This window comes from Stenella coeruleoalba (assembly GCF_951394435.1).
Source record: "Stenella coeruleoalba genome assembly, chromosome: 14".
Lineage (NCBI taxonomy): Eukaryota > Metazoa > Chordata > Mammalia > Artiodactyla > Delphinidae > Stenella > Stenella coeruleoalba.
The window spans coordinates 22,927,204-22,943,411 of record NC_137160.1 but is presented as its reverse complement, the minus strand read 5'-3'; the positions used below and the strand labels follow the sequence as shown (position 1 = coordinate 22,943,411).

The window sequence follows — 16,208 nt, the reverse complement described above, 5'->3', positions numbered from 1 at the left end:
TAGTGCCACTTAACCTCTGTTGATACTACCTGGAGGTTGAATTTGCATGCCTTTGTTGATGCTTGCTAAAGTGACTTCATTTTAACTGTTAAGTTCCCTGGGGCTGAGTCCTATTCAAATAAAGTGATATGAATGAAATGTGGATAATTTTGTCTTGGTGTTTTTTGGATATATTTTCGCAATGAGTAATGATTACCATAAGTTTTAGAATTTGTTGCAGAATGGTTCCTTAGATCTCAAAAAGTGTATTGATAAAATTAGAAGAAAGAAAAGAAATTGGACTAAAATAGGGGAATTGGAAGACTATGTGAGCTGATTTAGTTGTTTAATTTCATTTTATGTACTTGGAATTGTGTAATGGAAATACTCAGTACAGATAACTGCAGTGGGCTTTATGTTCATTTGGTACCTGAGTATCTTCAGGGTTTCTTTCTAAATATCTGTAGTAAATTAAAATAATTTAATTTCTTCTGCAAGTGACAGTTTTTGTAAGATAGCTAAGAGTATGCACCACGTACAGTCGTTAAAAAGCAAGAGTAAAAATTTAATTAACTTTAAAGATGGAAAAATTTGAGGGGGATGAATAGGATGGGAGGTAGCTGAAAACATCCTCTTTAAAAAAATAGAGAGTATTGAAGTAGTCTCTTTAGCTTTCAATTTTATAATCTTAGCCTTAAGGAAATGTGAGTTGTAGAGAGGAGAAAGATGTTCCTTTTTCTTCATACTTTGAGCTGTTCATTGCATATTCGAGCAATGGTGTCATTTACTCTCTTCTATCTGATTATACTCCCACATAGATGAGAAAAGATTGAGGTAATGACAGTAACAAATAACAATTATGGAATTTCATTGCTTTCCAAGTGAGATGCACAGTTGACTTAATTAATTCTTGCTTGAAGAAATTAAGCTTTTTCTGTACAAAAAATAAAGCCTTAAAAATGTAAGCAATTTCTTAGAATGGTTTTGAATAGAATAGTTCTCCTGGTATATTACATACAGAGAGAGCAACTAATTTCTTGTGAATCCAGGAGTATGGTAGTGTTCTTAGAGGCAATTCTTGATTTTTAAAAGCACATGAAAAAATTTCAAAATAGACTGATTTTTTTGTTTTGTTTTGTTTTAACTAGCAGATGCTATGTTGATTGGACAGTGGAGCTTACCTTTTTTTTTTTTTAACCTTCTCACCTTACCCATCACATTCCATTTAAAATATTTGCCTGCTCTCCTTTTCTTTGATCACCCTCTAGCATTCTGCCATTACCAGTACCAGTGCTGATAATAATGAACTTTCCAACATTTTCTTGAGCCTGGACTTTTGGAGTCCTAGTCAGAAAGGTCCAGAGCTAGATGGAATGGCTGGGAGTGAGCTAGTGTGCTTCTGAAGAAGTTATTATGATAGGCTAGACCTATAGTGGGGTTTTGCTGGCATTTGAAGAATATTTGTGAAGAAATGGGCCAATAAAATTAGCTAGATATTACTTAAAGATAGAATAATTTTGAACTTCTTCAAGTTAAGGTTTGCCTTTATAGATGACTCTAGGGTTTTTTTATTATATAGGCCATGGGTGAATTCTGCTTTTTGCTCATCTTTGTAATTGTGACCATCAGATATAATTGATCCTTCATTTATTGTATAAAACCATAGGATTGCCTCTATAAATGTACCATATTAATGTCTTCTTGTTCCTCTAGGTCAGCCTGCCAGTATACTGGCAGGCAGCCATAGTGAAGGATTGTTGCAGATAGCTTCAGGGCCTCAGCCAGGACAGCAGCAGAATGGATTTACTGGTCAGCCAGCTACTTACCATCATAGTATGTATATGCTTTTTAAAATCTTCTAAGTAGTTGAGAAAAAATAGGCAGAGTTTATAAAAGCAAATTAATCCATGTGGGCCTTAATTTTTAGACAGCACTACCACCTGGACTGGAAGTAGAACTGCACCATACACACCTAATTTGCCTCACCATCAAAACGGCCATCTTCAGCACCACCCGCCTATGCCGCCCCATCCCGGACATTACTGTAAGCTCTTGTTTTTGTTGTAAGGGCCTTTTCTTTTTGAGAACTTTGTTTTCTTTCTATTTTTTTAAAAATGTTTTTACATCTTTTAGTCATCTTAAAATTTGGTTTCATTAAATGATTAGTGCTTTTCAGTATTTTTGGTAAACAGTTTTATTTTTCATAGTTATGTTATCATACCTTTGTTTTAGAGGATTGATATTTACAGAATACTTTTATTTCTTTGTTGCTGATATTTCATTAACACCACATTGATTGCCATTCATTTGTTTGTTTGTTTTGTGTATGTTGTTAGATCTCATGTGTATCTGTATATCCACCCTAAGTGTATTGAAACTCCTTGAGTGTCAAGATCTCAAGGTTTCTCTCACCACAGAGTTCAGCATACCATAGACACTCAGATGTTGAATCTGTCATTCCTCTACTCTGTGCAGGCTTGATTGGGAGGGATACCCTACTGATAACCATAGCTTGTAGTTTCAGGCAGAACAGGAACATTGTTCATTTGGCCTAGTAAAATCAAGAGTATAAATCTTTCATATATATTAAATCCCTTTTCCTCCATTATAAGATTAATAATACCAAAGAAAACTTGGAAAATACACAGAGGAGTAAATAAGAAAATAAAAATTATCCAGAATCCTACTACCCAGAGATATCTACTTCTAATATTTTGTCACATTTTTCCTTCCAGTCATATAGTCGGGTATATATATAAATTTGGGGGGAGAAGGAAATCAGACTGTGACTATGTTGTTGTACCCTGCTTTTTTACAGTTATGTTACTATTTTTCCATGTCTTAAAAGAGAATGTAGTTTTTAATGGCTGCCTGGGCCAGCATAGTTGTTATGGGTGCTGAGTTTGGACCCTTAACTGGCTGTGTGACCACTGGCAAATTATTTAACCTCCCTAAGACTTAAGGGTAGTAATAGTAGTATCTGTCTCAGGGATGTTGTAAGAAGTAAATGTAATAATTCATGTGAGGTGTTTAGCACAATGTCTTAACACATAATAATCTCTCAGTTATGTTAGCTACTGTGCCATTTTGTAAATATTCTTAATTTAATAAACGATAAACACTTGTTTTAAAATGGACCTCACAATTTGAATTATTATTATATATTACATTATGAATTGTACTGTATTACATGGATAATTTATAATTACATTAAATTTTGCATGTACAACTATTGTAAATTGTTTAACAGTTGGTATACAGCTCTAAAATGTTGGCTATTAAATAGCTACAAAAGTAATTCAAGAGTACTTGCTTATTATAATTATAAAGTAAACTAAGCTTTTACATTCTTAGACATTGCATAAGCTTGATCTAAACAATTCCTAAGGTATGATAGTTATATTTAAGGTTTATTAAAAGTTTCAGCATTGGAAAACTTTTAATAAATGAAAATGGGATTTTTATTGTCTTTTCTTTAGGGCCGCCAGTTCACAATGAGCTTGCATTCCAGCCTCCCATTTCTAACCATCCTGGTAAGTGTATTTCAAAATTAATTCCCTACATTTAGCTTTTCTTTATGGCAATTGAAACACATACACACAGAGAGATTTTAATATAACTGCAGAGTAACTTAACTTTTCAGATAAGTACAATACTCATTATGGCATTAGTTAATCAACAGTTTATGAGTAACCAATATAAGCACACATAAACTGTCCATATTTGATTTTTTTTAACTGTCTCTGAAAGAAAAGACAAGAACTGCATTTTCGGCTAAAATATAAAGTACCAAAATACCGGTTTTAAGATGCATGTAATACATAAATATGCAGTAGAAGAAACTAGGTTTCAAAATAGAACAGCTGTAAAACTGTAGCTTAAAAAGCCAGGAAGAATCTGAAGTAGATGGTGAACAGAAAAATAATTCACCGTATCTGTCTTAGAAGATAGATTCAGGAATCTCTGGTTAACTGCAATTTAGAAACTATTTGTACTAAATTATGTTCAAAAGATTAGATGAAATAGCTAAGTAAACTATAGAAGTAATAAAACAAAGTTTGGAAATAAAAGAAAATATTGAAGGCTTCTTAACATAAACAGTGGATTTTGATTTGCTTTTCTTCCCTCCATCCTATCCTATCTGTTTTTCTTAGCTTAGAAAGATGCAGCTATATAATTTCAGTTCATCACCTTAATTTTCCCCCTAGTTTTACAAAAATTTTAGTATGGAGAATTTCAACATGTACCAAATACAAGTATAGAAAATTGTACTCATTCCTCAGTTTCAGCTATTATCAACTAATGGCCAATCTTGTTTCATTTATACCCTCACCTACTTTTCATATCCTTACCTGTTATTTTGATGGAAATACTATATAATCATTTGATACATAAATATTTCAGTATATGTTTCCATTGAAGATTTTTAAAAAATATAACTACAGTAACCATAATGGTCAATTTAAAGAGTAACATATAGTTCCTCAAATAGATAAATAATTTTCTTAAACAGTGTTCTGCTATTTATTATTTATGTTGGTTCTAACTTTTCTTCTAGCTGTTAAAGAAAAATAACATTGAGGGTAAGACCTTTATGCTTATAATTCTTCTCATATTTCAGTTTCGGGAATTTGAAGAATTTCTGGATCAAAAGGCCACATTGCTTTAGTGATCACATCAGAGTATGAGAACCAGTTTTATCATGCTCACCAGCAGTAGATGTGATACTTCAATTAACTTTTACTGATTTAGGAGGCAAATATTTGTTTTGATAAGGAGAAAAATGCTGCTGGTGGGACAGAAATATTTTTTAACGATACATATTTACTAGTTACATGTTTACATTTTTAAACATATTTTTTAATCATACATATTACTAGTTAAATTATCCTCTTAAGTGGATTTTCTGTATGTTATTTGCATATTTTTGTGATTTTAAACATTTTTTGTGGGTCAAGGGGTCTTGCCTTTCTATAAACATTTTTATTAAGAAATGTAATAAACAGAACGTACATAAAACCAGTATACATACAGTCTGATGAATAACATTAAAGCCAACACGTGTGTAACCAACACCCAGACTGAAAATTAAAACATTGCAGCACCCTCAGAAATTTTCCCTCCCCATGCATTTTGTCTCAGTCAAAAACTTTTCATCTCCTCCTGCAGAGATAACCACTATCCTGCTTTTTATGGATTTAATTTTTTTGCTCTTTGAAAATGATGAATGCATCCCTAAACAATCCAGTAGTTTGGTTTTACTGCTTTTTGAAATTATATAAATGAAATCATTGTATCAGAATCTTAATTCATGTTAATAAGCATATTGTGATAAAAGGGGGAAATCTGGAGTCTTAAGAATGAGAATTTTGCTGGCTTCAAGGCAGCATCATTGACAATCAGTAGTGACCCCTGGCAAATTGGGGGGTGTGGTTCTCAGTGTTCATATGGCTTGGCAGAAGGTGGTCCACAGGAGTAGGGATAATCAGGGCTCTGAAAAAAGATCTACCATGGATGAATAGTGGAGTGGGGTTGGGAATGGTGGCATTTAGCTAGTTATTTGGACTCCGTTTTGGATTCAGCAGTTGCTTTGGCCTCTTGATGGATTTACTTCATTCTCATGGTAGAACTCATGTTGAGGCCTAACAGCTCCTGGTGGTTAGGGAATAGCATTCACTAGTTTTGAGGATATGCATCTGTAGGACCCTGCACTGGCATTAAAGCCTCTGTTTTTGAGTAGAACGGGAAGTGACTTAATGGCGAGGATGATACTGAAAGGTCTTTGTCCACGTGGTTGCGGGAGGGGTCAGCTCTGCGCCTGTACCATTAATGGAGTCAGCTTGTTGGAGCCCAGCTGGCTGTGAACTCTCTGACTGTGAATATGGATGGGCCCCAGAAGAGTTCTACCTCACAGCTGTTCTTCATTTCTCCTCTTGCACTGGTAAGAGAATATGCTGACTGGCCTTCCTAATGGGACAGCTTCCAGTCATAGTGCCCTCCTCCCTACCATTTAATCTCTACTGCTACTCAGTATTTCTTTTAAAATTTGAATCTAGTTATGTTATTTCTCTATTGAAGAACTTGCACTGACTTCCCTACTTATTGCTTAGCCTATAGGATAAAGTCCAAATTCCTTAGCTGGGCAGAAAAGAATCTCTGATCCGGGACCCTGCATACTTCTCTAGGTTCATCTCTTCATACTTTAACCATCCTGAACTGCTTACCCAAGCTTGCTTGACTATATCATCCCTCTGTACTTTTTTTGTGCATGGTGTTCTCTGCCAGATATGTTATATACTCTGTATTAGTTGTCTGTTGTTTGCTCTGGCTCATAGTCTCTTGAGCTTGCAGTCAAGTTGTTGGCTCAGGCTGCTACCATCTGAAAGCTTTCCTGGGGTTGGAGAATTCACTTTCAGGGTGGCTTAGCACCTATCTGGCAAGTTAGTGGTATTGTGGGCAGGAAGCTCCAGTTCCTTTCTGCATGGACCTCTCTGCAGAGTTTCTTGAGTGTCTTCACATGGCAGCTTGCTTCCTCCAAAGTTGAGGGATCAAGAGAAAGCAAGACAGAACCTCGGGGTCTTTTAAGACTTAACCTCATAAATCACATCTTCATTTTTGTAAGATCCTATTTTGTAGAGAGGGGACTATACAAAAATGTGAATGTCAGGAGGTGAGAATCATTGGTGCCATCTTGATGCCCATACCTCACACCCCTACCCTCTTAAGTGTGGTGACCTCTTTTTAAAGTCACACCACAGTTGTGAAGAAGCATTCCCTAATCCCTCGTGTCCCCTGTTATCTAGTGCTTTGTAAATCCTAGCTAGTAGTTTACAAGATCTGCTATCCTTGTTTCATGAACAAATAGAAAAGGAAACCAAAGTAAAAATATTTTGTATTAGGTGTATGGTTAATGCAGCCCTTTAAGGTTTGATTAAGAAATGCTAAAATATTCTACCACTGACTTAGGACTGTATAGATGGGAAATGTGCATATCTGGATACGTAAAATATTTTTAATAATTAAAAATCATCAATAATATATAGTATATCTGTTTTGATAAAGTGTTTTTGAATATAATTGCATGTATGTCTTAGGAAATATAAGTAATATAAATTGTTGAAAGTGAAAAAAAGTTAGTATTGGTCTTTACCTTGGTATAAAAGATTTCAGACAGGACATATACTTGGTGATTTCTAGGCTTTGATAACTAAGTTGAAAAATATTTTTGGAAAAAGTTAATCATTTCATTTTTAATCATTTCTTTTTATGGACTAACACTCTTCTGCTTTTTTGTAAAGCTGAGATATATTCATTAAATTAAATATTGATTGCAAATTAAAGCGAAGAGTTTCCTCAGCGTCTTTGAGATTGTTTTGGTCACTGATAAATGAATACAGAATTCACAGATTTTCAAATTCAGGTTGTGTTCTAGTACTTTGGAACTAACTACCATTTAAGAGAGTACCTTTATATTTTCATGAAAGATTCTCATAGGACATCTCATTCAGATATAAATAATAAAAGGAATAATTCATAATGAGCCATTTAGGTGCTTCAAGCAAATTTCTAACTTTTTCTTGAATGACTCTTGTTTCAGAAATTAAAGATAATGCCTTGGAGACTTACACTTTCTATTATAATTGAATAACAATTTTTTGGTAAAGCTGTGCTTTGTAATACGTTTTCTCATTACAAAAAATATTTAGCTGAGTTTTTATATTAAAAAAAATTCATGTTCTTAACTCGTCTTTCAAAACCTTTCCTCTGGTCAGTGATGAGCAAGCAGCCCATAGACTTCATGGGACCAGTTCAACCTCACTAACTTAAGGAACAAGAAACTAAAAATAGCAACATCAGCAAGCACATAACAATCCCACTCCCTTTCAAGTGAGTTGGGACGTTAAGAAAGCTCTCTTGGAAATGAGTAAATTCTGTCTTGCTGTTGATACTAGTTTTGAGAGGCTGTAGACTTGTCACTTATGTGGCATTTGGTCCTTGGAGCGAAAGAGCACAGAGAGATCTAGAAAGGCTTAATGAGTGTTTCCTGTTACCTTCTCCTGTTTTAAAAATAAGAATGTTCCCTCCTCGTTTTATAACAAATTTAGAGTGGACTCTAAACCTTTAGAACCATTTCTAAACCTTTAGAAAAGGTTTTCACATGGTATTTTGTATCCCAGCACCACTAACTTCTCTGGATTACCTATTAGGTTACCTCTAGCCCTGTCTCTCCTCACAGATAGTAACCCCCTTCCTCCTGCTTTCCTGGGCCTTAATAATCCTTTTAATTAGACGGTCATTTTTCATCCCTGGTCCGTGGTGCAACTCTGATGTCACTTTCCTTTTATACTCAGAGCTTGCCAAATGCAGCTTTATGTAACCACCATTGTTGTATGCTGTCTGAAATATTAGGCAAACAAAAACCCCTTTGGTGACTGGAAATAATAACATAATGTTTAAGTGTAGTTGCAGATGTTGCAATTTATAATGATAAAAGTTATTTTTCTTATTTAAACATGGAGATTATACAGGTCCCCTTTTCCCCCTCAATTGACTCTCTTGGAAAAAAGATTGCTTGCCATGGAACTTTACTTGTAAATAGTATTCTTCAGTATGAACTAGGAAATGCATGTACTTGGATCTCATTTTTTTAACCAGCGTTGAAAACATTCGTGACTTCAGGATATTATTTGTAACAAAATTGACTGTTTGGGCTGATTGTTAAAGACCTTATTAAAGTGCTGTTACTGTTTATTGCTGCCAAAACATTGGGTAATTGTTATCTTGTCTTAAACAACCTCTTTAGTTTTAGCTTCAACCAGTATACCTGCCTGTTATGTTGGCTGAAGCTTCTTGTCCATAGCATAATGTGATGCCTTTAATAAAGAATTTTACTATAAGGAACAGCTTCATAAATATTTCAAAACTAGCTTTTTAAGAAGGCACTTCAGTATATCGCTAGTTTTCATGTTCTCATGATAATAAAAATATTTAAAGGAATGTTTGTGGTTAGTTGGTCGTTCTGTATGGCAAAACATTTGAATTATTAAGTTTTTGAATCGCCCAGTTTTCATGTGGTCTCTTTTATTAATACTTCATTGGAAAGTACTTTTTTCCTTGACAACATTTTGAAAAGCAATTAGATACATAGACTTTACAGGATTTTTGTTTTTAATATATTTTAAGCATTAATCATACTTCATTTTAACATCTTTTGGGAGGTTTGAAGAAATGTATTTTTTTTGTCATTCTGAGTATCTTTTTATATTGTTGAAAATTCTAGGTCAGCCAGAGTTCACAAATGGCACAGTGAGATGCCGATAAATAATTGGTTTATCATAGAAAACTTTCGATCTCTAATAAATGGCACTGGCCTTTATTCCCCCCTTATGTCAGACCCCTTTCTGCTCTAGGGCTTTTGCATTTGCCTTCCTCTTGAGCTGTTCATTCACAGTCTCCACATAGATACATGGTCTTTCAGGTCTGACTTTTTCGGATAGGATGTGCCCCTGGTCTAGTCTGAAGTACCTTTCCACTCATCTTCTGTCCCATACCTTGTTTTATTTTCTTCACCGTGTTTATCATTACCTGAGTTACCTTGTTCATTTATTTGATTACTTGTCTGCCTCTGCACCTCCATGAAAATAGGACAATAGCTGCCTTGTTTACTGCTGTGTGTGCCTACAGTGATTCTTATGTACCCCATAAATACCTGTTATTTAAAAAAGGAAAATCAAATAATTTGCATGTATGTAGGCTCTATGTAATAACTGTATTCAAACAAAAATTAGAAATACTTGATCAACGATATTTGCAAACCAAACCTAGTAGTGGCTCTCTTTTGCCCAATTATTTAAAATCATTTATTGAAGTTCAAATGAATACATTCAACACATTTTCAGAGTTAAAATTGTAGTAGTTTGAGTTATTTGTAGTGAGGTGAATGGACCTAGAGACTTTCATACAGAGTGAAGTAAGTCAGAAAGAGAAAAACAAATACCGTATGCTAACACATATATATGGAATCAAAAAAAAAATGGTTCTCAAGAACCTAGGGGCAGGACAGGAATAAAGACACAGACATAGAGAATGGACTTGAGGACACGGGGAGGGGGAAGGGTAAGCTGAGACGAAGTGAGAGAGTAGCATGGTCATATGTACACTACCAAATGTAAAATAGATAGCTAGTGGGAAGCAGCTGCGTAGTACAGGGAGATCAGCTTGGTGCTTTGTGACCACCTAGAGGGGTGGGATAGGGAGAGTAGGAGGGAGACACAAGAGGGAGGAGATATGGGGGTGTATGTATATGTATAGCTGATTCACTTTGCTATACAGCAGAAACTAACACACCATTGTAAAGCAATTATACTCCAATAAAGAGGTTTAAAAACCAGTTTTAGCGAGGGCAGACAGCAGAAGCAAGAAGAACTACAATCCTGCAGCCTGTGGAATTAAAACCACATTCACAGAAAGACAGCCCTCTGCCTTTTCATCTCGTCTATGTACCAGATGAAGGAACAAGAAAAAACCCCAGAAAAACAACTAAATGAAGTTGAGTTAGGCAACCTTCCAGAAAAGGAATTCAGAATGATGATAGTGAAGATGATCCAGGACCTCAGAAAAAGAATGGAGGCAAAGATTGAGAAGATGTAAGAAATGTTTAACAAAGACCTAGAAGAATTAAAGAACAAACAAACAGAGGTGAACAATACAGTAACTGAAGTGAAAAATAACACTAGAAGGAATCAATAGCAGAATAACTGAGGCAGAAGAACAGATAAGTGACCTGGAAGACAGAATCGTGGAATTTATGGCTGCAGAGCAGAATTTAAAAAAAAAAAAAATGAAAAGAAATGAAGGCAGCCTAAGAGATCTCTAGGACAATATTAAATGCAACAACATTCGCATTATAGGGGTCCCAGAAGGAGAAGAGAGAGAGAAAGGACCCGAGAAAATATTTGAAGAGATTGTAGTCGAAAACTTCCCTAACATGGGAAAGGAAATAGCCACCCAAGTCCAGGAACCGCAGAGAGTCCCATACAGGATAAACCCAAGGAGAAACACACCAAGACACATAGTAATCAAATTGGCAAAATTTAAAGACAAAGAAAAATTATTGAAAGCAGCAAGGGAAAAACGACAAATAACATACAAGGGGACTCCCATAAGGTTAACAGCTGATTTCTCAGCAGAAACTCTACAAGCCAGAAGGGAGTGGCATGACATATTTAAAGTGATGAAAGGGAAGAACCTACAACCAAGATTACACTAGCCGGCAAGGATCTCATTCAGATTTGATGGAGAAATCAGAAGCTTTACAGACAAGCAAAAGCTATGGAGAAATCAAAGGCTTTACAGACAAGCAAAAGCTAAGAGAATTCAGCACCACCAAACCAGCTCTACAACAAATGCTAAAGGAACTTCTCTAAGTGGGAAACACAAGAGAAGAAAACAACCTACAAAAACAAACCCAAAACAATTAAGAAAATGGTATTAGGAACATACATATCTATAATTACCTTAAACGTGAATGGATTAAATGCTCCAACCAAAAGACACAGGCTCGCAGAATGGATACAAAAACAAGACCCATATATATGCTGTCTACAAAAGACCCACTTAAGACCTAGGGACACATACAGACTGAAAGTGAGGGAATGGAAAAAGATATTCCATGCAAATGGAAATCAAAAGAAAGCTGGAGTAGCAATACTCATATCAGATAAAATGGACTTTAAAGTACAGAAGGTTACAAGAGACAAGGAAGGATACTGCAGAATGATCAAGGGGTCAATCCAAGAAGAAGATATAACAATTATATATGCACCCAACATAGGAACACCTCAATACATAAGGCAACTGCTAACAGCTCTAAAAGAGGAAATCGACAGTAACACAATAATAGTGGGGGACTTTAACACCTCACTTACACCAATGGACAGATCATCCAAACAGAAAATTAATAAGGAAACTCAAGCCTTAAATGACACAATAGACTAGATAGATTTAATTGATATTTATAGAACATTCCATCCCAAAACAGCAGATTACGATTTCTTCTCAGGTGCACACAGAAAGTTCTCCAGGATAGATCACATCTTGGGTCACAAATCAAGCCTCAGTAAATTTAAGAAAATTGAAATCATATCAAGCATCTTTTCTGACCACAACGCTATGAGATTAGAAATCAGTTACAGGGAAAAAAACGTAAAAAACACAAACACGTGGAGGCTAAACCATACGTTACTAAATAACCAAGAGATCACTGAAGAAATCAAAGAGAAAATCAAAAAATACCTAGAGACAAATGACAATGAAAACACGACGATCCAAAACCTATGGGATGCTGCAAAAGCAATTCTAAGAGGGAAGTTTATAGCAATACAATCCTACCTCAAGAAACAACAAACGTCTCAAATAAACAATCTAACCTTACACCTAAAGGAACTAGAGAAAGAAGAACAAACAAAACCCAAAGTTAGTAGAAGGAAAGAAATCATAAAGATCAGAGCAGAAATAAATGAAGTAGAAACAAAGAAAACAGTAGCAAAAATCAATAAAGCAGGGCTTCCCTGGTGGCGCAGTGGTTGAGAGTCCGCCTGCCGATGCAGGGGACACGGGTTCGTGCCCCGGTCCGGGAAGATCCCACATGCCGTGGAGCGGCTAGGCCTGTGAGCCATGGCTGCTGAGCCTGCGCCTCCGGAGCCTGTGCTCCACAACAGGAGAGCCCACAACAGTGAGAGGCCCACATATCGCAAAAAAAAAAAAAAATCAATAAAGCAAAAAGCTGGTTCTTTGAGAAGATAAACAAAATAGATAAACCATTAGCCAGGCTCATCAAGAAGAAGAGGGAGTGGACTCAAATCAATAAAATTAGAAATGAAAAAGGAGAAGTTACAACAGACACCGCAGAAATACAAAGCATCCTAAGAGACTGCTACAAGCAACTCTGCTAATAAAATGGACAACCTGGAAGAAATGGACAAACTCTTAGAAAGGTATAACCTTCCAAGACAGGAAGAAATAGAAAATATGAACAGACCAATCACAAGCAATGAAATTGAAACTGTGATTAAAAATCTCCCAACAAACAGAAGTCCAGGACCAGATGGCTTCACAGGTGAATTCTATCAAACATTTTGAGAAGAGCTAACACCCATCCTTCTCAAACTCTTCCAAAAAATTGCAGAGGAAGGAACAGCCCCAAACTCATTCTATGAGGCCACCATCACCCTGATACCAAAACCAGACAAAGATACTACAAAAAAAAGAAAGTTATAGACCAATATCACTGATGAATATAGATGCAAACATCCTCAAGAAAATACTAGCAAACAGAATCCAACAACACATTAAAAGGATAATACACCATGATCAAGTGGGATTTATCCCAGGCATTCAAGGATTCTTCAATATATGCAAATCAATGTGATAACACTATATTAACAAATTGAAGAATAAAAACCATATGATCATCTCAGTAGATGCAGAAAAGCTTTTGACAAAATTCATCACCTATTTATGATAAAAACTCTCCAGAAAGTGGGCATAGAGGGAACCTACCTCAACAAAATAAAGGCCATATACGACAAACCCACAACAAACATTCTCAGTGGTGAAAAAGTGAATGCATTTCCTCTAAGATCAGGAACAAGACAAGGATGTCCACTCTCACCACTGTTATTCAACATAATTTTGGAAGTCCTAGCCACCGCAATCAGAGAAGAAAGAGAAGTAAAAGGAATACAGATTGGAAAAGAAGTAAAACTATCACTGTTTGAAGATGATATGATACTATACATAGAGAATCCTAAAGATGCTACCAGAAAACTACTAGAGCTAATCAATGAATTTGGTAAAGTTGCAGGATACAAAATTAATGTACAGAAATCTCTTGCATTCCTATACACTGATGATGACAAATCTGAAAGAGAAATTAAGGAAACACTCCCATTTACCATTGCAACAAAAAGAATAAAATACCTAGGAATAAACCTACCTAGAGAGACAAAAGACCTGTATACAGAAAACTATAAAACACTGATGAAAGAAATTAAAGATGATACCAACAGATGGAGAGATACACCATGTTCTTGGATTGGCAGAATCAATATTGTGAAAATGACTCTACAACCCAAAGCAATCTACAGATTCAGTGCAATCCCTATCAAATTACCAATGTCATATTTTGCAGAACTAGAACAAAAAATCTTAGAATTTTTATGGAATCACAAAAGACCCCGAATAGCCAAAGGACTCTTGAGGGAAAAAAAACAGAGCTGGAGGAATCAGACTCCCTGACTTTGGGCTATACTACAAAGCTACAGTAATCAAGACATTATGGTACTGGCACAAAAACAGAAACATAGATCAATGGAACAAGATAGAAAGCCCAGAGATAAACCCATGCACCTATGCTCAACTAATCTATGACAAAGGAGGCAAGGATATACAATGGAGAAAAGACAGTCTCTTCAATAAGTGGTGCTGGGAAAACTGGACAACTACATGTAAAAGAATGAAATTAGAACACTCCCTGACACCATACACAAAAATAAACTCAAAATGGATTAGAGACCTAAATGTAAGACCAGACACTATAAATCTCTTAGAGGAAAACATAGGAAGAACACTCTGATGTAAATCACAGCAAGATCTTTTTTGGTCCACCTCCTACAGTAATGGAAATAAAAACAAAAATAAACAATTGGGACCTAATGTAACTTAAAACTGTTTGCACAGCAAAGGAAACTACAAAGAAGACCAAAAGACAACCCTCAGAATGGGAGAAAATATTTGCAAATGAATCAATAGACAAAGGATTAATCTCCAAAATATATAAAGAGCTCATGCAGCTCAATATTAAAAAAAAACAACCCAATCCAAAAATGGGCAGAAAAACTAAATAGACATTTCTCCAAAGAAGACATACAGATGGCCACGAAGCACATGAAAAGCTGCTCAGCATCACTAATTATTAGAGAAATGCAAATCAAAACTACAATGAAGTATCACCTCACACCAGTTAGAATGGGCATCATCAGAAAATCTACAAACAATAAATGCTGGAGGGGATGTGGAGAAAAGGGAACCCTCTTGCACTGTTGGTGGGAATGTAAATTGATACAGCCACTATGGAGAACAGTATGAAGGTTCCTTAAAAAACTAAAAATAGAACTACCATATGACGTAGCAATCCCACTACTGGGCATATACCCAGAGAAAACCATAATTCAAAAAGACACATGCACCCCAATGTTCATTGCAGCACTATCTACAATAGCCAGGACACGGAAGCAACCTAAATGCCCATCGACAGACAAATGGATAAAGAAGATGTGGTATATATATACAATGGAATATTGCTCAGCCATAAAAAGGAACAAATTGGGTCATTTGTAGAAACGTGGATGGATCTAGAGACTCTCATACAGACTGAAGTAAGTCAGAAAGAGAAAAACAAATATTGTATATTAACGCATATATGTGGAACCTAGAAAAATGGTACAGATGAACCAGTTAGCAGGGCAGAAATTGAGACGCAGATGTAGAGAATGGACGTATGGACACCGAGGGGGGAAAGCGGTGGGGGGAAAAGCAGTGTGATGAATTGGGAGATTGGGATTGACATGTCGACACTGATGTATATAAAATGGATGACTAATAAGAACCTGCTATGTAAAAAAACAATTTAAAAAAATTATAGTAGTTAACATGAATGGACTTCACTAAAAATACAGATGGGACAAATGACCTTTCATCCAAGAGACAACTGAAAAATCCTGCTCACAGAAACTGTGTAGTTGGAGTGTAATTAACCTTGACTCTTGTCTGTGATGTCTGGCTTGGTTATGCCCTCTCTCTCATTTAGGGATCTATAAATATATACCATAGATTGATGTTATTCAAGAACACTTCTCTGAAATACGTATTAGAATCAGTGTGCTTTAAAAAAAAATAAAAGTTCAAACTACGTAGAAAATATTATGTGCAGTTAGATGAAACATCATGGTAAAAAAATTTATGTTTCTAATTTCCGTTTTTTAAATTCCCTGTTGATTGGGTACTTTCAGGTAAGAACCAAATTCCAGATTTTAAAAATGACTTTAAGTTTCAAGAATGTAAGATACTAAGCTGAAAAGTAGAAGTCATGGCAGTGCGTACTTTATAATGCATTATAAATTCTTTTGTGGGCTCTCTCTTTCCTTCACCCTTTAAGAAAAGCTTTGTCA

General features: G+C 35.6%; 1 protein-coding gene across 2 annotated transcripts in view; it reads left to right on the top strand.

Moving 5' to 3' along the window:
* The window catches only part of SMAD4 (SMAD family member 4), a 60,602-nt gene that overhangs the window by 26,517 nt on the left and 17,877 nt on the right, over window positions 1–16,208 (top strand). For both annotated transcript variants that reach the window (XR_013831197.1, XM_079941926.1), the window contains exons 6-8: window positions 1,693–1,812; window positions 1,907–2,023; window positions 3,459–3,512. Coding sequence is in view for 1 of the 2 variants with exons in the window: in XM_079941926.1 (XP_079798052.1) it covers window positions 1,693–1,812; window positions 1,907–2,023; window positions 3,459–3,512 (291 nt within the window). In the remaining variant the exon portion in view is untranslated. The remainder of the gene's footprint in view (window positions 1–1,692; window positions 1,813–1,906; window positions 2,024–3,458; window positions 3,513–16,208) is intronic.